At 32.5% G+C, this 22,758-nt stretch overlaps 1 protein-coding gene across 10 annotated transcripts in view; it reads left to right on the forward strand.

Moving 5' to 3' along the window:
- Positions 1-22,758, forward strand: part of bol (boule homolog, RNA binding protein) — a 276,121-nt gene that overhangs the window by 196,916 nt on the left and 56,447 nt on the right. For 9 of the 10 annotated variants that reach the window (XR_012721954.1, XM_075307511.1, XM_075307512.1 and 6 more), the window contains one exon: positions 16,957-17,110. Coding sequence is in view for 9 of the 10 variants with exons in the window: in XM_075307511.1 (XP_075163626.1) it covers positions 16,957-17,110 (154 nt within the window). In the remaining variant the exon portion in view is untranslated. Of the gene's footprint in view, positions 1-16,956; positions 17,111-17,466; positions 17,759-22,758 lie in introns of those variants that run through there. The other variant, XM_075307513.1, reaches the window with a different exon arrangement.

Here is a 22,758-nt window from a genome sequence, read left to right on the forward strand (position 1 = left end):
TTTTCGTTCATACTAAGAAAGAACATTTCGAGAAGCAATTAGAATGTTATTCGTTGGTGTCGTATTACGATCATATCACAAACATTTGAATTGACCTTTCGACGCTTTATGTTCAATGGCGTTTGTGGCTGAGTGTGCTAAGGCGTTCTGTTATGGTGCCAGCAAACCCAGGTTTAAACCCTGGTCGGAGCGAAAAAGTTTTTCAAATTGTAAAAATTAGATAATAGGAAAATAATTGTGTAATAAAACATATTGATGAAAAAAAGTGAAATTGGCTGAAAAAAAAATTGTTTTTTTTTCGCTTTTTAAATTTCTTCATTCAAATTAACTTCCAGGGAACAACTTCTAAAGCAATGCAAAGGATCCAAAACGGGAGTACTTCCGTCCTATGACAAGCCCATGTAAAATTCATTGGAGATGATCCAAGTTTGCACTACTTCCGGATCACAGATTGGGGATCCAAACTACTTTTTTGGAAGCTCTTTTTTTGCTGGGGTCTTAAGTCTAGATTTTATATAAGTGAATATTTTCTTTTTTTTTTGTATAAGTGTTTCTACAAAAAATTATAGCCTACATCTAGGCGTCATAACAATTATAAGAACCCACGGAAAATTCACCGTAAACAAAAGCGTTATCCTTCGTGCCGACAGCTGTCTGATATCCAACATTTTGTGCAGCATACGAACCGTGCGATTTTAGATAATTCCAAGTCGACTTCATGCAATCTTCAAAATCTTTTAGATTTTTTGAAAATTTACTCGAAGTGATTTTATTTGTCGATCAAAATCGACTAATCTACGTTTTATAGTAACGAAACTTGCCTAATCGAGCATTACCGAAAAAGCCGAAACATCTAATTCGAATTGAAAGAGTACTATGGTATAGCTCTTTTTTGTTGAAATTTCACCAAAAAGTCCAAATTCGCGACGTCAAAAGACCATTTCTCAACAAAAGTAGACTTTCTCGAATATTTAAATGTCCAAAACCACACTTTTTCAGATTTGGACAAATTCGAAAGTTTGACATTTCCATATGTGAAAAAACGTCTAATTTTTTATACCCACCGCCATAGAATGGTGATGGGGGTATAATAAGTTTGTGATTCCGTTTGTAACACATCCAAATATCGATTTCCGACTATATAAAGTATATACATATATTCTTGATCAGGGAGAAATTCTAAGAAGATATAACAATGTCCGTCTGTTGTAATCACGCTACAGCTTTCAATAATGGAGATATCATCCTGTAATTTGTCACAGATTCGGTTTTTGTTTGCAGACAGGTCAAGTTCGAAGATGGGCTATATCGGTCCAGGTTTTGATATAGCTCCCATATAAATCGACCCCCCGTTTTGTTGTCTTGGTCTCCTAGAAACTGTATTTTATATTCGAAATTGAGGTATTTGAGGACCCACAAATAGGTGTGGCGAAAATGGTGCCTATCGGTCCATGTTTTGGTATAGCCCCCATATAGACCGATCTCACGATTTTACTTCTTGGGCTTCTAGAAACCGTATTTTCAATCCGATTTGCCTGAAATGTGAAATCTAGAAGTATTTTAGGACCACAAATAAGTGTGGCGAAAATGGTGTCTATCGGTCCATGTTTTGGTATAGCCCCCATATAGACCGATCTCCCGATTTTATTTCATGGGATTCTAGAAACCATATTTTCAAACCGATTTGCCTGAAATTTGAAATCTAGAAGTATTTTAGACCAAAAGTAGTTATGCCGAAAATGGCGCCTATCGGTTCATGTTTTGGTATAGTCCCCATATAGACCGATCTCCCGATTTTATTTCATGGGATTCTAGAAACCGTATTTTCAAACAGATTTGCCTGAAATTTGAAATCTAGAAGTATTTTAGGACCAAAAATATGTGTGGCGAAAATGGTGTCTATCGGTCCATGTTTTGGTATAGCCCCCATATAGACCGATCTCCCGATTTTATTTCATGGGATTCTAGAAACCTTATATTCAAACAGATTTGCCTGAAATTTGAAATCTAGAAGTATTTTAGGACCAAAAATAGTTGTGCCGAAAATGGTGCCTATCGGTTCATGTTTTGGTATAGCCGCCATATAGACCGATCTCCCGATTTTATTTCATGGGATTCTAGAAACCGTATTTTCAAACCGATTTGCCTGAAATTTGAAATCTAGAAGTATTTTAGGACCAAAAATAGTTATGCCGAAAATGGTGTCCATCGGTCCATGTTTTGGTATAGCCCCCAATAGAGCGATCTCTCGATTTTTATCTAGAAACCATAGTTTTTATCCAATTTGCCTGAAATTTGAGATCTAGACGTTTTTTAGGGCCATAAATGGGTGTTCAGAAGATATTGTGTATCGGTAGAAATTTTGATATATCCCCCTTATATACCCGCCCTCCGATTTGGGGTCTACACAGAGAATACAGATTGGTTGTGACAATCGAATTTATTGCCAACCTCCTTTTGGCAGTTGTAGCAACTATTAGTTGGCAGTTGTGTCACCCGACTGATTCGGTCGACACAACTAATACCTCATATGGTATTGGTTGGGTCTGCCAACGACATCGGTTGTAGCTACCTTCTTCATTCGGTTGTGCTGCCCAACCTTAATAATACGCATAGCCAAATTAAAAACCAATTCCTTCCCAAATAAATATTATATTTTATTTTATTTAAATATATGTATAATGGTGCATATAAATCTAAATACAATGTATTTGATATCAAATGATGCAGATTGCACTTTATGATTTTTTTACTACAAATAAAATAAAAATTTATTAATAAATTGATTCTTATATATATTCATATAAAAAACAACAAAATACGACAGAGAGGTCGGCGGGCCGAATATCACGTAACATATGACATGCACATCTGCACGTATTTAGCTGATTTGGACGTAAAATGGTAAAAATCGGTACTATTGGGACTGTAGCAGATTATAAACATTTACGGACCACCCCATTTGTGGACATATCATGTTGATTCTTACTATAATCTTAACGTAGAAAGGTCGGTTCAAATGGTTCAGAAGTAAATCTGAAATACATTTATCAGAGTATAGAAACTTTTGTATAAATATGTATATGAACGTCAATAAATAGTCCCAAATACCTCTAAACATTTTTCCGACTTCGTCAGATATCGCGAAAGTTCATATTTCCTTCGGCGTGGATTTCTGTTATAAACATCTCTGGTCAGTATTTTAATAAATTAAAAGAAACAGATTTTGATTCACTGGTCAGATCATGGACTGTACGATGTTAGGGATAAATAGCTGTTGAAATGTAGCAACGCATCCGTTTTATCATGCAAAGGAATTTAAAAATTAAACAGAAATTAGAAATTGGGGTGTATCACAATCCGGTTTGGAGCATATAATGTAATCTGGACCTACCTGGTGTGTCCAACTTTTAAGGTTGTTTTTTGTAGAAGCATGGAGGTACATTTTACACAGCTGATGTTTCAATATGTGATGTTATTCTGACATATAATATAACCTGGCTTCCCTGCATATTTGACTCACTGATCATTGAGGAAGTGTAATGCTCATCCTCTCTGTTACATACCGAATTCTCCAGATAATTTGGTGCATACTTTTTTTTTTTTAATTTGAAGTCAAAGAATAAGTCTCCTTTAGATATGAAATTAATATTTTAATAGAAATGACATTTGTAAAATAATTCAAATGACATTCGGTTGTGAAAACCGTCTGTAAGTAGTGATAACTAAGTGACAGTTACGGCAATTAATTACGGCAGGTCGTGTAATCCGAATTCAAGCATAATTTTTCAAAGTAGAGATATTAAGTTCCTACAACTGTCTGTCGTCTATCACAAACGTAAATCCATTGAAATAGTAGAAACATTATAGTAAAGACCAACGTATGATTGCAAATATAGTACATAGATTGGGGTAATTGATATTTAATTATAAATGTAGAATTTTCATTACTTCAACCGATTTCCAACCAACCTCTTCTCTGTGTGTAGATTCTACAGGTTTTTCAGAGCCATAATTAGGTGTGCTGAATTTGGTGTGTATCGGTGCATGTTTTTGGCATAGCACCCATATAGACTGATCTCCCGATTTTACTTCTTGGGATTATATGAGGCTTTGTTGTTATCAATCTTGTCTGAAATTTTAATGGATTTATTTTTTATCGGTCCATTTGGTAGGGCCTCCATATAGACCGATGCCACTACTTGAGGGTATAATAGGTGCACTGATCATGAAAATTGCTTCAAACTGAATGTAAAATTTTACTTCTCGTAATCATTTAAATAATGGGCATGAAAATCTACAGATTTTGGATTTCAAGTCAAGGCGTTAGTTCATCATTTTCTTGCACACCTACACGAGATGTTTGTGATTCCTCTAAAACTCAAACAAAAATGGTTGTTATAAAGGGTGATTCTTTTGAGGTTAGGATTTTCATGCATTAGTATTTGACAGATCACGTGGGATTTCAGACATGGTGTCAAAGAGAAAGATGCTCAGTATGCTTTGACATTTCATCATGAATAGACTTACGATCTGCCACAACGTCGAATTTTCAGTGAATGGGCCCTAGAAAAGTTGGCAGAAAATCCGCTTTTTTATCGACAAATTTTGTTCAGCGATGAGGCTCATTTCTGGTTGAATGGCTACGTAAATAAGCAAAATTGCCGCATTTGGAGTGAAGAGCAACCAGAAGCCGTTCAAGAACTGCCCATGCATCCCGAAAAATGCACTGTTTGGTGTGGTTTGTACGCTGGTGGAATCATTGGACCGTATTTTTTCAAAGATGCTGTTGGACGCAACGTTACGGTGAATGGCGATCGCTATCGTTCGATGCTAACAAACTTTTTGTTGCCAAAAATGGAAGAACTGAACTTGGTTGACATGTGGTTTCAACAAGATGGCGCTACATGCCACACAGCTCGCGATTCTATGGCCATTTTGAGGGAAAACTTCGGAGAACAATTCATCTCAAGAAATGGACCGGTAAGTTGGCCACCAAGATCATGCGATTTGACGCCTTTAGACTATTTTTTGTGGGGCTACGTCAAGTCTAAAGTCTACAGAAATAAGCCAGCAACTATTCCAGCTTTGGAAGACAACATTTCCGAAGAAATTCGGGCTATTCCGGCCGAAATGCTCGAAAAAGTTGCCCAAAATTGGACTTTCCGAATGGACCACCTAAGACGCAGCCGCGGTCAACATTTAAATGAAATTATCTTCAAAAAGTAAATGTCATGGACCAATCTAACGTTTCAAATAAAGAACCGATGAGATTTTGCAAATTTTATGCGTTTTTTTTTTTTAAAAAAGTTATCAAGCTCTTAACAAATCACCCTTTAAATCCAGAATCTGATCTAGCCTTCATAGGTAGAATCTTTAAATTTATTTTCGGAAAGCGTACTGGTTGAACTGAACTGCTTAGGAGAATATCTTGCATCAAAACCTCCTAAAATTCTATACATTATCAACCCGCTACAACGAAGAGTTTTCAATGGAAACTATTATACTCATATTTGATTCATGGTGGTGGGTGTTTAAGATTCGGCCCGGTCAAACGTACTTCTGCATATACTTGTTGATTTTCACTACATTGTCTCCTCTGGGGAGTTGCTCAGATATCGAATAATTTTCCGCGATATACTTATTAAAGGAACACCCTCCATTTTCAACCTAAACTAATTAAGAGCTTCCCAATGCGAAATGATGAAGTGCTCTATTTCCATCGCAAGTAGAGTCGCCAGTATTTTCGGGGCTCTTGTCCCCCAAATGGAACGTTTTCATCCCCAAAAATAAAAGTGCCCTACAAAAATTCCCAATAAATGCCCCACAAAAAATCCCAATAATAAATTAAAACAAATATATACGGCCGTAAGTTCGGCCAGGCCGAATCTTATGTACCCTCCACCATAGATTGCGTAGAAACTTCTACGAAAGACTATCATCCACAATCGAATTACTTGGGTTGTGGTATCTTAAAAGTTCTTAACATCGTTTTCTAAATTGTGAGTTAGCCCACACGTGGTATAGGTACGTCTACAAATAATTATGAAATGATATGGACTTTTGCACGGTACGTAGAGAGCCAGTTAATTACCACGTACCAAATTTCAACCAGTTCGGATGAATTTTGCTTCTCCAAAAGGCACCGGAGGTCAAATCTGGGGATCGGTTTATATGGGGGCTATATATAATTATGGACTGATATGAACCAATTCCTGCATGGTTGTTGGATACCATTTACTAACATCACGTACCAAATTTCAACCGAATCTGATGAATTTTGCTCTTTCAAGGGGCTCCGGAAGTCAAATCTGGGGATCGGTTTATATGGGGGCTATATATTATTATGGACTGATTTCGACCAATTTTTGCATGGGTGTTTGAGGCCATATATTACAACCACGTACCAAATTTCAACTGAATCAGATGAATTTTGGTCTTCCAAGAGGCTCCGGCGGTCAAACCTAGCGATCGGTTTATATAGGGGCTATATATAATTATGAACCGATGTGGACCATTTTTTGCATGGTCATTAGAGACCATATACTAACACCATTTACCAAATTTCATCCGGATCGGATGAAATTTGCTTCTCTTAGAGGCTCCGCAAGCCAAATCGGCGGATCGGTTTATATGGGGGCTATATATAATTATGGACCGATGTGGACCAATTTTGGCATAGTTGTTAGAGACCATATACTTACACCATGTACCAAATTTCAGCCGGATCGGATGAAATTTGCTTCTCTTAGAGGCTCCGCAAGCCAAATCGGGGGATCGGTTTATATGGGACCAATTTTTTTATATGTGGACCAATTTTTGCATGGTTGTTGGATACCATATGCTAACACCATGTACCAAATTTGAGCTGGATTAGATAAAATTTGCTTCTCTTAGAGGATCCGCAAGCTAAATTTGGGGTCCGTTTATATGGGGGCTATACGTAAAAGTAGACCGATATGGCCCATTTGCAATACCATCAATACATACTACTACATCAATAGCAACTACTTGTGCCAAGTTTCAAGTCGATAGCTTGTTTCGTTCGGAAGTTAGCGTGATTTCAACAGAAGGACGGACGGACGGACATGCTCAGAACGACCCAGAATATATACACGCTCACAAAAAATCGCTTCTGTAACATATACTCCCAAACATATTTTGCTTCAAGCATATACATTTTTGGGTATTGCCCAAACATTTATATGTTTGATCTCTTCCAATATATAATATGTTTGAAAGCATATTGGTCTAAACAATATATGTTTGGGTAGTCTAAGTTCCAAACATTTTGTATTTTTGCATCCAAATTCAATAATGTTGTCTTCCAAACAACAATATGTTATTATGTGAACATATAATATGTTTGGAAGCATTTTGCACCCATGTAATACAAACATTGTAGAAGAAATTATTCAATTGTATGATTTTTTTATTTTAATTTTACCTTTTGCCGGACGGGGATTCGAACAGCGGACCACACAGTTTGTAAGGATCAAAGAAGTAGCTGATCAATTGCCCAAGGAAAAATAAAATGTTAATTTTGTAATAACAAGCAACAACCACCAACTTAATTCAATATCGCTCCCTGTTAAATAGCGCTCCAAGCTACTAAACACATATATGTTAATAGGCTATTTCTAAATTAATATATGTTTGCATCCAAGCATATTATATTTACAAACATTTTATGTCCCAAACATAATATGTTCTAACATATTAACATATATGTCCCAAACATGTTATGCTAGTTTATGAACATTATATGCTTGCACTCAAAAATATTGTGTTCCAAACATATAATGTTTATAGCCAAACATATGAAAAACAGTCTTTTTCATCCGTGTATGCTTTGTGGGGTCTAAGAGCAATATTTCGATGTGTTACAAACGGAATGGCAAAGTTAATATACCCCCATCCTATGGTGGAGGGTATAAAAAATTGGAAAAATATGGAATTTTTTTATATTAGTTATCAGGAGTTCGGTCAACATGTATATTTATGAATCAAAACTTAGTTCTAAATAGTCAAGAAATAAAATTGCTAATGTACGCAGATGAGCGGGCAACAGTTCAAAAATTTTCTTATGAATTGGAATAAATTTGTAAAGTGGCTCTTGGGCCCCCCAAAAAAATGCCGTGGAATAAAGAGGAGGAAAGTTTTTTTTTATATTTTTAAGATTTTCCGTACTACTTCAAGCCTTTTCTTATGCATGTAGAATTAAAGAATTGCATATAAACCATAATTCTAAATATGATTTATTGTACTGAACATATTTCGAAAATTCCCCACAAATATCCCCAAATTAAGGGAGCCTCCGTGGTGCAATGGTTAGCATGCCCGCCGTGCATACACAAGGTCGTGGGTTCGATTCCTGCTTCGACCGAATACCAAAAAGTTTTTAAGCGGTGGATTATCCCACCTCAGTAATGCTGGTGACATTTCTGAGGGTTTCAAAGCTTCTCTGAGTGGTTTCACTGCAATGTGGTACGCCGTTCGGTCTCGGCTATAAAAAGGAGGTCCCTTGTCATTGAGCTTAACATGGAATCAGGCAGTGAGCCTGATACATCGGGCTGCCACCTAACCTAACCTATCGCCAAATTTGTGGAGATTTCCCACCAAATCCCCAAGTCCCCAACTCAAACATTTCGTCCTCATTCACGAAAAAAATATCCCCGATTTGAGGAAAACCCACCAATACTGGCAACACTGATCGCAAAACTCCACACAATGTTGAAGTAAGTCAGTTCAGCTTCGAAAAAATATATATTGTTTTTGTTTCAATTAATATTTTAATTAAATTTTAAAACTATTTAATCAAAACATTAATTGCGTTAATTAAATTTTTAATCATAAATCAGTTACTTAAATTTATTGAATCAATTTTTAATTAGATCAATCATATTTATACCACACTGTGCAGGAGGGTATTATAACCCAGCAAAAAACGCGTCGCCAAAAAAGTAGTGAACATGTTTTTTTTTGGATCCGGAAATTAAAATATTTGAAACAAACAAAGTTAAAATTAGCAATTCAATATACGAAATAAGCGAGTTATAAAGAATTGAATTAAAAGGACTTCCTGTGTAGTTAAAACAAAGAACATCTTTTGGAGGATATTTTTGGAATTGCTTTCGAAGTCTTGCCTTCCAAATTTTTTTTGCTGGGAAGTTCTGAGTCAATGTAGCCATGTCCGTCCGTCCATCCGTGAACACATTTTTGTGATCAAAGTCTTGGTCGCAGTTTCAAATTTTCTAATTTGGCATAAGTATGTGTTTTGGGTCAGAATAGAATAAATCAGAATAAATTTGGAAAAAATTCTGTTCAGATTTAGATATAACTCGCATATATCTCTTTCGCCCGATATGCACTTATATTCCCCCAGAAGCCAAGTTTTACCCCCACCCAGCCAAAAAATTTCGAAGTTCTTCCAAAAGCACAAGTTTAAAGGCACTTCCAGAAGATGAACTCCCAATGATGTTCTTTAATTCAAATTTTTATATCTTAGTTTGTTCATACTTTTAATGGGTAGTTTTAAATTTTTTTGTTTCAAATAGGTTAAAAATAGAGTAAGAATTCATAAAATGGTACAAATCATTTAATTTTTTTCGAATAAAAATGCTAAATCCAGTCTGAAAAAATTGTACACTGAAAAAAATATTGTCGTGAGGTCAAAGATTTCATGGCTTTAAAATACGAATGCAAATTTTGCTTAGCATAGAAGACGCATTTCTCTAATATAAAGTTTTTTCCTTGTCCAAAATCCTTTTCAATGAAGTCGTTTTGTCCTTATAATTAAATGATTTAACTTAAAAATGGGTATCATAACATTAAAGAAAAAATTTTTGGGCTAAGGTCAACTTGACTTTAATAATTCAAAAATTTTTTTTTAATTTAATGAAATTGTCTTTAAATTTGTTGTCTTTTTGCATCTTTGCTACAAAGCAAAATCGTTCAAATATAGGACATGTTTTTCAATACTTTATTTTAAAGACGTTTTTTACTTGAAACATAGCATAATTTCTACTGGAAGTCGAGTCTTAATTTGGAAAATAAAGTTGTCGTTAACTCGTTTTTAAAGGACTTTGATTAGCATATGAAGAAAAAAAGCTGAAAAAAGCTGAAAGCGAACAATTAAAATTCGCTTCCTAGAACCAACCCAAAAGTAAAGACCAAATCTTTGGAACCGGGCATGCTTTTTTTCAGTGTATATGGTCTTCCGATTTGTGCAAATATAGCTAAAGTACCCACATAGAACTAACACTAAGTTTAACTTTTATTGGAAGAAATATTTTTTCGTAGTTAAATTTTATTATTTTTTTTTTCGACATCTTAATGAATTCTTACTGGTTTTAAGTATGTCTCAAACATTTTATGAACTAAACGTGGGTTCAATTGCCATTAATAATTTAAAAGTGTAGAAAAAATTAAATAAAAACATTAATCGATTCAATCATTTTTTAATTAATTTATTTAATGTACATCGTTAATTGATATTTCCGTAATTGCAGCAATTTGAATTGTTATATTAGAATATATAGAGACGCTTTGAATAATACTACCAAATATTTGATCAAATTCCATGTCTGACGAGAAACAGATCTGTACACTTTTCAAATAATTTTTTTGTTGACATTTCCATTATTTTGTTTGTCCTTACTGTGTTTTATATCCGGTAAAATTCAGAAAATTTAAATTTATTGCAAAAAACGGGTAAAAAATTTTATATATCACCCCAAAAGAACTTCGTGTGAAGTGAAAATGAAGGACATCTCTGGAAGATCAGTTTTGGATGTCCATAAAAAAAGTAATCGCTTATGATTGAAACGTAAATATAAATATAATTATAAATATAATAAACTATAAATATATAATAAATATAATTTTTTTGTGGAGATTATTATTATCGACCCAAAAAATCCTTGTAGATTTCTTGAGAATTTCAAGTAAATGTATGGAAAACAATTTTTTCACGTGTAGCATTTTCTGTGCTTTTTCCAAAACAGCTAAAACGGAAAAAAATATTTTCCTTCGTACACCCATCTTCATAATGCAAATGCCATTACAAAGATATTATTAGCACTTCATATACAGAGCACACGGGTCCGCCATTGACATGGACTTAATTAAGGAAATGCTTTACGCAGCTATGCGATGCGACTTCAATAGCAATTGCTCATTATTTATAATCGTAATTGTTGCTTCACTGGACCGGTAGTTGCCGAGGACAAAATGTGCAAAAAGGGTTTAATTAAAGAAAATAATGTAGCATAACTTTCAGGCTTTCCCATCTACTAAAAGGTTAAGTAGATGTGATAAATGAAGGTATGCATGCTTATTTTCCCCCCATTAATATTTAAAGGTATTTAATTAAAGAGAATAATTATGAAAAATGGAGATAAATATTAATGAAAAAATGTAAAGAGGATTTACAGCTTTATTTAAGGCAAACAATGTAAAGCAAACAATTATTTAATTGTAGGCAAATCAAATAAAATTATAAAAGTATGTAAAAGTAAGTAAAAAAATGTAATTTGTAAATACAAATTGCATATCTTTTTAAAATATTGGCATATTTTCTGTTACATAATATCCAATTTATAAAGATTAATTTAATTTACACAAATTAGTTTTTTACTCTTTCATCTCAGGGTAATAGGCATTAAAGGAAATGTATTTGCCTATTTTATTTGCATACTTTCAGGCGAACATTTATTATACTACAATATGAACATGGAAAGACATTCATAAATATATTACGCTTTATTTATTTTAGTATTCGGTAACAAAGTCGCAAGGGACTAAAAGAAAACACAATAGCCATTTATCCAGAAGAAGGATAAATTTGCGCAACATTGCCTTCAGCTAAGGATGACCAAAAATAAGTTTAAATTTTATACTATTCAAATGATAGACAATATTTGCTTCCAATGTTAATTTGTGCATCCAAAAAAAAGTAGTGTCAACATTTTTATAAAAGTGTACTAAAATCTAAATAGCAGATGCCCAAATATTTAAATTGCGTTATAGTTTTAGTTATTTATAGTACACTGAAAACTAGCTGGTAGGGTACCTAAAAAATATCTTCACACTAAAGATAAAATTATAACAAAATTTTTTATAGAAATAAATATTTGAAAAAATTTTCTATAGAAATAAAATTTTGACAAACTTTTCTATAGAAGTAAAACTATGACGAAATTTTCTATAGAAATACGATTTTGACAAAATTTGCTTTAGAAATACAATTTTGAAAAAATTTTCTAGAGAACTAAAATTTTGACAAAATTTTCTATAGAAATAAAATTTTGACAAAATTTTTATGGAAATAAAATTTTGATAAAATTTTCTATGGAAATAAAATTTTGACAAAATTTTCTATAGGACTAAAATTTTGAAAAAATTTTCTATAGAAATAAAATTTTGACAAAATTTTCTATTGAAATAAAATGTTGACAACATTTTCTATAGAAATGAAATGTTGACAACATTTTCTATAGAAATACAATTTTGACAACATTTTCTATAGAAATAAAATGTTGAGAAAATTTTCTATAGAAATAAAATTTTGAGAAAATTTTCTATAGAAATAAAGTTATGCTTAAAAATAGTCTATAGATATAAAATTTTGACAAAATTTTCTATAGAAATAAAATGTTGACAACATTTTCTAAGATATACAATTTTGACAAAATTTTCTATAGAAATGAAATTTTGATAAAATTTTCTATAGAAATCAAATTTTGGCAAAATTTTCTATAGAAATAAAATTTTGCGAAAATTTTCCATAGAAATAAAATTTTGACAAAGTTTTCTATAGAATTAAAATTTGACAAAATTTTCTATAGAAATAAAATTTTGACAAAATTTTCTCTAGAAATAAAATGTTGACAAAATTTTCTATAGAAATAAAATTTTAACAAAATTCTCTATGGAAATAAAATTTAGACAAAATTTTCTATAGAAATAAACTTTTGACAAAATTTTCTATAGAAATAAAATTTTGACAAAATTGTCGATAGAAATGAAATTTTGATAAAATTTTCTATAGAAATAAAATTTTGGCAAAATTTTCTATAGAAATAAAATTTTGCGAAAATTTTCCATAGAAATAAAATTTTGACAAAGTTTTCTATAGGTTTAAAATTTGACAACATTTTCTATAGAAATAAAATTTTGACAAAATTTTCTATAGAAATTAAATTTTGACAAAATTTTCTATAGAAATACAAATTTTAAAAAATTTTCTATAAAAATAAAATGTTGACAACATTTTCTATAGAAATACAATTTTGACAACATTTTCTATAGAAATAAAATTTTGACAAAATTTTCTATAGAAATAAAATTTTTAGAAAATTTTCTATAGACATCGAATTTTGATAAAATTTTCTAAGAAATAAAATTTTGATAAAATTTGCTATAGAAATAAAATTTTGCGAAAATTTTCCATAGAAATAAAATTTTGACAAAATTTTCTATAGAAATACAATTTTGACAAAAATTTCTATAGAAATAAAATTTTGAGAAAATTTTCTATAGACATGAAATTTTGATAAAATTTTCTATGGACAAAATTTTCTATAGAAATAAAATTTTGACAAAATTGTCTATAGAAATAAAGTTATGATTAAAAATTGTCTATAGATATAAAATTTTGACAAAATTTTTTATAGAAATGAAATTTTGATAAAATTTTCTATGGACAAAATTTTCTACAGAAATACAATTTTGACAACATTTTCTATAGAAATACAATTTTGACAAAATTATCTATAGAAAAAAAAAATTTGATAAAATTTTCTATAGAAATAAAGTTATGATTAAAAATTGCCTATAGAAATAACATTTTGACAACATTTTCTATGGAAAAAAATGCTGACAACATTTTCTATAGAAATACAATTTTGAAAACATTTTCTATATATATAAAATTTTGACAAAATTTCTAAATAAAATTTTGATAAACTTTTCTATAGAAATGAAATTTTGATAAAATTTTCTATAGAAATAAAATTTTGACAAAACTTTCTATAGAAATAAAATTTTGCGAAAATTTTCTATAGAAATAAAATTTTGATAAAATTTTCTATTGAAATAAAATTTTAACAAAATTTTCTATAGAAATAAAATTTTGACAAAATTTTCTATAGAAATAAAATTTTGATAAAATTTTCTATAGAAATAAAATTTTGACAACATTTTCTATAGAAATAAGATGTTGACAAAATTTTCTATAGAAATAAAATTTTGAGAAAATTTTCTATGGAAATGACATTTTGATAAAATTTTCTATAGAAATAAAATATTGACAAAATTTTCTATAGAAATAAAATATTGACAAAATTAAAATGTTGACAACATTTTCTATAGAAATAAAATGTTGACAACATTTTCTATAGAAATACAATTTTGACAAAATTTTCTATAGAAATAAAATGTTGACAAAATTTTCTATAGAAGTAAAACTTTGACAAAATGTTCTATAGAAATAAAATTTTGACAAAATTTTCTTTAGAAATACAATTTTGACAAAATTTTCTATAGAAATTAAATTTTGACAAAATTTTCTATAGAAATAAAATTTTGACAAAATTTTCTATAGAAATAAAATTTTGACAAAATTTTCTATAGAAATTACATTTTGACAAAATTTTCTATAGAAATTAAATTTTGACAAAATTTTCTATAGAAATAAAATTTTGAGAAAATTTTCTATAGAAATGAAATTTTGATAAAATTTTCTATAGAAATAAAATATTGACAAAATTTTCTATAGAAATAAAATTTTGACAAAATTTGCTATAGAAATACAATTTTGACAAAAATTTCTATAGAAATGAAATTTGAAAAAAATCTATAGAAATGAAAATTTGACGAAATTTTCTATAGAAAACAATTAAAAAATATAATATTTTTTGGTGGTAGTTTTTGGGTTAAATTTTCTCCAAATTTTGGTTAATTATTTATGGCTCGAGTGGAAATTGTGCCGAAAAAGGCATCATACGTTGACCGAAATTGGCTCTGGAACTTCAATGACTTTAATATGTGTTGCATCCCTTCTCGCATTAACAAAATATTTGTCCGCATCCAACGATTTTGTCTTTACACTAAAAATTTTTAATTTTAAATTTTATTGTATTATGTAATAAATATATACCTTTATTGCTATTTAGTTTAGGATTTGATAATAATGACATAAAAGGTGACGGAGGGGTGACCGTCAAAATTTGGTCAAGGGAAAACGCGTGTAAATCGGAGAAATCGGTTATTTAAAAAATCAAATTAAATTTCTTTTTCAAGTTCAATTGGTATAAAATTCAGGAAAAATATTCAGTTAGGCTTTCGCTTTTCCAAATCCGAATTGCCGGGCCTCACGCTTGACACCTGCCATCAGATTTTGTACAGCCACCTTGTCCACCTTCTTCGCCGCAGAAAGCCAGTATGCCTTGAACTGCTACTCGTCCTTAGCAGGTTTTTTGCTCATCTTTAGGTTCCGCTTGACAATAGCCCAGTATTTCTCAATTGGGCGGAGCTCTGGCGTGTTGGGAGGGTTCTTGTCCTTGGAAACCATCTGCACGTTGTTGGCGGCGTACCACTCCATGGTGTTTTTACCGTAATGGCAAGATGCCAAATCCGGCCAAAACAGTACGGAACAACCGTGTTTCTTCAGGAAAGGCAGCAGACGTTTATTCAAACACTCTTTCACGTAAATTTCTTGGTTGACAGTCGCGGCAGCTATGAAAATGCTGCTTTTCAAGCCACAGGTACAGATGGGTTGCCAAACCAGATATTTCTTTGCGAACTTTGACAGTTTTATGTGCTTGAAAATATCTGCTACCTTTCCCCTTCCTTTTGCCTTTTGCTGCTTGTAGTCGGCTTTGACGTAGATTTCGTCGTCCATTACCACGCAGTCAAACTTCGTCAGCATCGTCGTGTACAGCCTCCGGGATCGCGCTTTGGCCGTCGTATTTTGTTTATCATCGCGATTAGGAGTCACTACCTTCTTGTAAGTCGATAGTCCGGCTCGTTTTTTGGCTCGATGCACGGTTGTAGACGATACACCCAGCTTATTTGCGGCATCTCGGAGAGAGAGGTTAGGGTTTCGCTTGAAACTACCGGCAACTCTCCTTGTTGTCTCAGCGGCTTCCGGTTTTCGATTTCCCCCCGATCCAGACTTCCTGGCTGTCGACAAACGTTCCCCAAACACTTTAATTACATTTGTAACGGTTGATTTGGCAACTTTTAGCGATTTTGCCAGCTTTGCGTGCGAGTTGCTCGGATTTTCGCGATGCGCGAGCAAAATTTTGATACGCTGCTCTTATTGCTTGGACGGCATTTTTACAACTGAAGAGTGAATTCCAAAATTAAAATAGGAGCAACATTCTACACACACACACCTTCAAAATGAGGGGTGTTCAGGTTTTTTAAATGCAAAATTGAAAGAAATACGTCAAGTTTATATTGACCAAATTTTGACCGTATCACCCTTTACTAATTCTTACAATTCAATTACAAATAATGACTTTCTTTATGATGTACACTCAAAAAAAAAGTTTACTTGGATCCAAAGATTTTGACCTTCCTTTAAGGATTTTGTTATTGATTCCGAGCCAAAGAGGCGGCTTATTTAAATTAAAGACATTTTTTATGGACCTCCCTGGCTTTAAATCTAGGATCGATAAAATTAAATACAGATCGCTTTCATCGAATTTTTATTCTCTGTTTGCGATATATTAATAAAGGTATTCATGTACAAACAAATTCCAGTTTCAAAATCCAAATTATGCCAAGTACTTCAAAGTATTTACTTTTAGTTACTTTTTAGTGTGTAAGAGGACTCTTGACATACTCAATTTTATTTCTTCGCATGTAGAAATTATATTAAATCGATTGCTTTTTGTTATTTTGCTAATTCGATACTAATTATTTATATTTTTCAATTCTCTATTTTAGTGGTGACACAACGGAATCCGATTTGTGTAGGGTTTTCTCCGCCTATGGCAATGTCAAATCAACGAAAATCATAGTTGACCGTGCGGGTGTTAGCAAAGGCTATGGTTTTGTAACCTTCGAAACGGAACAGGAGGCTCAAAGGCTGCAAACCGATGTAAGTACTTTTAATTTCGATTCCATTAAAGCTTTACATATGTATATCACCCTCCTGCCCCCACCCTTAAGATCCTTTCACTATAACCAATATTTGTCCTTAATCAAATCTTGGCTTTTTGCATCATAATTTAGAAATTTAGTGCAACAGAATAATTAAATCCAAACATTTTATAGTTTTATATATATTTTTTTATTTTTGTTCGTATGAAGGTCAATTTAGAATCTTTAAAACATATTTAATTTATAACAAGCAAAAAAAAACAATTATTTTCGACTAATTAATATCAAAATTATTCTTCTTTTTTTACTTTTTTTATATTTTTCTTAATCAAACAAATCCCTCCACAAAAATAGACTACGCATCCTAGTCCATTTTATTGTAACTTTAAACGCTCTCTCCGTAAAAATAAAGCTCATAACCATACTTTGGTTAAAGATAACGGTTTTCTCTTTAGTACAATCTCCCTATACGGTCTTTGGTTGTTATATCCATGAGAAAGAGAGCGAGAGAGAAATATCTTATAATATGAGGATGCATGTTTGTATATGAAAAAAAAAACCTTAAGATGAGAGAGAGAGGGCAAATTATAAACAAATGCCATACTTTCGTAACGGTTTGAAACAAAAAAAAAAATAAGCAATAAAACTCTCTGAACTTGAGTCTGCAGCGGCGATGAAGATGTCAACGATGACCGACAACGACGAGAGCAGTTAGTCTCAGTCAGTACCCGTAATAAAAAAATAACTTAACATTTCGTTTTCGTTTTCGTTTCACATTTACATTTATTTGATTATTTCTAAAACAAAAGATTAAAAAAAGTTTATTATTCTTTGTTCCATATTACGTTACGTTTTATTGCGTTACGTTTCGTTTTCTTTTAGTTGTTCTTTTAGTTCCGTTGCGTTCTTTTGCAATTTATAAAAACAAAAAAAAAAAAACAAAGTTTATTAAACATATTTATTATTTTTTCCAATTACTACCACCACTTAACAAGTTTTGTTAAATCTGTTTCTTAAAAAATTAAAACAAAAACACCCCAAAATTTAGCAAACAATTGTTGAAAACGTTAAGTGTTGCGTTCACTTCTTGTGTTTTTTACGATTTTTTCTTTAAGTTAATTCAAATTCAATTGTGTTTACAGCCTTTTGTGTGTCTGTGACTTTGTTGCCAAACATTTTGATTGAATCACGTACAAATATATTTAAAAAAAAAAATCAAAAAGCGTATTTACTATATATACTTTGTCTAAATTCCATTTTTTGTGTTGCATTGCATTTTCTGTTCGTATTTTTTATGTTTAACACATGTATAAATTGTATTTTTTTTACGTTGTTTTCAATTATAACCAACATTACGCTTAGAGATAATAAAATTATTTGATTTTGATTTTCGTTAAACATTAATCGTATATTTAGTGAAAAAGCTTTGGGAGGAAGTGTTAAAGAAATAAAAAAAAATTAAAAATTTTAACTTATGAGCTTAATTGTTGGTAATTTTTGTCCTGAATGTTGAAAGTGGACCAAAAACAACTAAAAGTAACAATGACTAAAACTAATACTACATTCATTTTTCGATATATGGGCGGTTTAGTTTAAAATTAAACTTCGATTTTCCTTAACATTTTGGAAGGGAAGACTAAGGGTGGTCTCTAATTTCCGTACTGCACAAAAAAAAATTACTTGGATCCAAAGATTTTGACCTTCCCTTTAGGATTTTGGTATTGATTTCGAGCCAAAGATCCGGCTTCCTACAAATAAAGACATTTTTTAGCGACCTATCTGGCTTTAAATCTAGGATCAATAAAATTAAAACTAGGATACAGATCTCATTTATCAAATTTGCATTCTCTTTTCGCGGTTTACTAGTAAAGGTACTCACGTGTAAACAAATGCCAGTTTAAACAAGTAAGGAAAGTCTAAAGTCGGGCGGTGCCGACTGCACCACTTTGTAGATCTAAATTTTCGATACCATATCACATCCGTCAAATGTGTTGGGGGCTATATATAAAGGTTTGTCCCAAATACATATATTTAAATATCACTCGATCTGTACAGAATTTGATAGACTTCTACAAAATCTATAGACTCAAAATTTAAGTCGGCTAATGCACTAGGGAGGAACACAATGTTAGTAAAAAATATGGGAAACGTTTAATTCTGAAGTAATTTTAAGGAAACTTCGAAAAAGTTTATTTATGATTTATCGCTCGATATATATGTATTAGAAGTTTAGGAAAATTAGAGTCATTTTTAAAACTTTTCGACTAAGCAGTGGCGATTTTACAAGGAAAATGTTGGCATTTTGACCATTTTTGTCGAAATCAGAAAAACATATATATGGGAGCTATATCTAAATCTGAACCGATTTCAACCAAACTCATAGCACGCATAGCAACAATACTAATTCTACTCCATGTGCAAAATTTCAACTAAATCGGAGTTAAAAATTGGCCTCTGTGGTCATATGAGTGTAAATCGGGCGAAAGCTATATATGGGAGATATGTCTAAATCTGAACCGATTTCAACCAAATTTGGCACGCATAGCTACAATGCTAATTCTACTCCCTGTGCAAAATTTCAACTAAATCGGAGCAAAATATTGGCCTATGTGGTCATATGAAAGCTATATATTGGAGCTATATCTAAATCTGAACCGATTTAAACCAAATTTGGCACGCATAACTACAATGCTAATTCTACTCCCTGTGCAAAATGTCAACTAAATCGGAGCAAAAAATTGGCCTCTGTGGTCATATGAGTGTAAATCGGGCGAAAGCTATATGTGGGAGCTATATCTAAATCTGAACCGATTTCCACCAAATTTGGCACGCATAGCTATAATGCTAATTCTACTCCCTGTGCAAAATTTCAACCAAATTGGGGTAAAACTCTGGCTTCTGGGACCGTATTAGTCCATATCGGGCGAAAGATATATATGGGAGCTATATCTAAATCTCAACCGATTTCAAAAAAAATTTGGCACACTTGACTATAGTATTAATTGTTCTTCCTGTGCAAAATTTTAAGCAAATTAGGGTAAAACTCTGGCTTCTGGTGCCATATAAGTCCATATCGGGCAAAATATATATATGGGAGCTATATCTAAATCTGAACCGATTTCTTCCAAAATCAATAGGGATCTATTTTGAGCCAAAACACATACTTGTACCAAATTTGAAGTCGATTGGACTAAAACTACGACCTAGACTTTGATTACAAAAATGTGTTCACGGGCAGACGGACATCGCTATATCGACTCAAGAGCCCACCCTGAGCATTTTTGCCAAAGACACCATGTGTCTATCTCGCCTCCTTCTGGGTGTTGCAAACATATGCACTAACTTATAATACCCTGTTCCACAGTGTGGAGCAGGGTATAAAAACCAAATTATAACGGATTCTTCAAAGTAGAATATGTATTCTTAATCCCAAAAACACTTTCAACCAAAGACGCTAAATCTTCAAAATAAGTCTTAGCCGATATTTGAAGCGTTTTTATCTTAAATCTAAAGTTTCAATAGTTCAGTTAATTTAAGGACAATTTTTTTAAATCAAAAATGCGTTTCTTTACTTTAAGGAAAATTAGCCTTATTTCAAAGACATGGGACTTTTACGGAGGGACGCACATTTACTAAAATTGTGTCCTAAATTTAATGAAATTTATTTAAATTAAAATTTCATTCTTTTAAAGAAATTTGTCCTTAATATTTTGTAAATTTCGCATCCTAAAATTTAGGTTGCGTAATCTTTAATATCACGTAAATATTTTTTTAGTGCTTGTTTTGATATTTTGACAGAGAGGGGGACATTCTTCTCGACTTTTTAAAAACACATGAATTTTCCGATTTACTTAAAATTTACAGGGAGCCTAGGGAGTGTTTTACAGTTGGGTACTTGCTCCTGCTCGACCTAATGTTAGGTTAGGTTAGGTGGCAGCCCGATGTTTCAGGCTCACTTAGACTATTCAGTCCATTGTGATACCACATTGCTGAACTTCTCTCTTATCACTGAGTGCTGCCCGATTCCATGTTAAGCTCAATGACAAGGGACCTCCTTTTTATAGCCGAGTCCGAACGGCGTTCCACATTGCAGTGAAACCACTTAGAGAAGCTTTGAAACCCTCAGAAATGTCAACAGCATTACTGAGGTGGGATAATCCACCGCTGAAAAACTTTTTGGTGTTCGGTAGAAGCAGGAATCGAACCCACGACCTTGTGTATGCAAGGCGGGCATGCTAACCATTGCACCACAGTGGTTCCCTAATGTATGTCTCATTGTAAATATTTGGACCTATTGTTTTAGGTCAATGTATCGTAACTGCCAATTGTTGCACTGTGTACTTTCTCATTTTTTTTATGTCCATCAGTTAATCCGGTTAATTGGGATCATTCTGAAAATCTACACCCAAGGAAAAAATATATTCCTCCAAAACGAAATATGACATCAAAGAAATTGTCCTTCAAATGGCCGATAAAGCCATTACACATTGCATGAAAGTTCACCCAGAGAAGGTTAGGTTAGGTTAGGTTAAAGTGGCAGCCCGATTAAGATTCAGGCTCACTTAGACTACTCAGTCCATTGTGATACCACATTAACTAAAAGTACCTATTACATATGGGCACTTCTGGTTTTAACCACTGAACCTTCTCTATTATTCTCTTTTGTTGAACCAACCAGATTGTTCCAAAAACATTAGCAGACTGCTTAAGTTAACGTTTTCCAGGTCCGCCAGTAATCTGAAGCTATATGCCCCTAAAATTTGCTTACGCCTTACACAAAATGCAGGACACTCACACAAGAGGTGTTTTATTGATTCCTTTTCCTCCGCATCATGACAGCTCATACAATGGTCATTATACTTCGCGCCAATAGTTTTTGCAAAATCGCCTATCAGGCAGCGACCCGTTATAGCAGATATCAGGAGTGATATCTGGCGTCTCGAGAACACTAGCATATCTAGTGTGCGGTTTAAGTTTAAATGGGGCCATATTTGCTTGGTGTCGTTACAACCCTTACAATTCTCCCATCGAACATTTGGCATCATGACAGCCTTCTCACGCAGTAAGAGCTTGCAGGTAGCCAGAGGCATACCAAGAGATTCTAGTTCCCCTGGAATATGTAAGGTAGTTCCTAGCCTTGCTAGCTCATCTGCTTCGCAGTTCCTCGGTATGTTCCTATGGCCAGGTACCCATATTAGGTGAATATTGTGCTGCTCAGCCATATCATTGAGAGATTTGCCACCCAGTGAAGGACTATGATCACCCCAAAAAACATTTCAAGAGCAAAATATTATTTTTGGATGGTGAATATGAAACATGTTGTTATTTTCTCAAAAATTATATATCTGATTTCAGCAATCATATATATGTTTGCCGAGATAGCAACATTTTTGCGACAAAAATTTTCCATGATCTCCGTCCAAAAATAACATTTTGCTCTTAAATCATGTTTGGGTGATCATATTTCTACTCTGCGCGTGGCTTTGCTGTATTTGAAGACGGCGAAGCGCTGCTTTCAGTTGATCGACACTTCGGTATTTTTATACCCACCACCATAGAATGGTGACGGGGGTATAATAAGTTTGTCATTCCGTTTGTAACACATCGAAATATCGATTTTCGATTATATAAAGTATATATATTCTT

Source organism: Haematobia irritans, chromosome 4, assembly GCF_050003625.1.
Source record: "Haematobia irritans isolate KBUSLIRL chromosome 4, ASM5000362v1, whole genome shotgun sequence".
Taxonomy (NCBI): Eukaryota; Metazoa; Arthropoda; class Insecta; order Diptera; family Muscidae; genus Haematobia; species Haematobia irritans.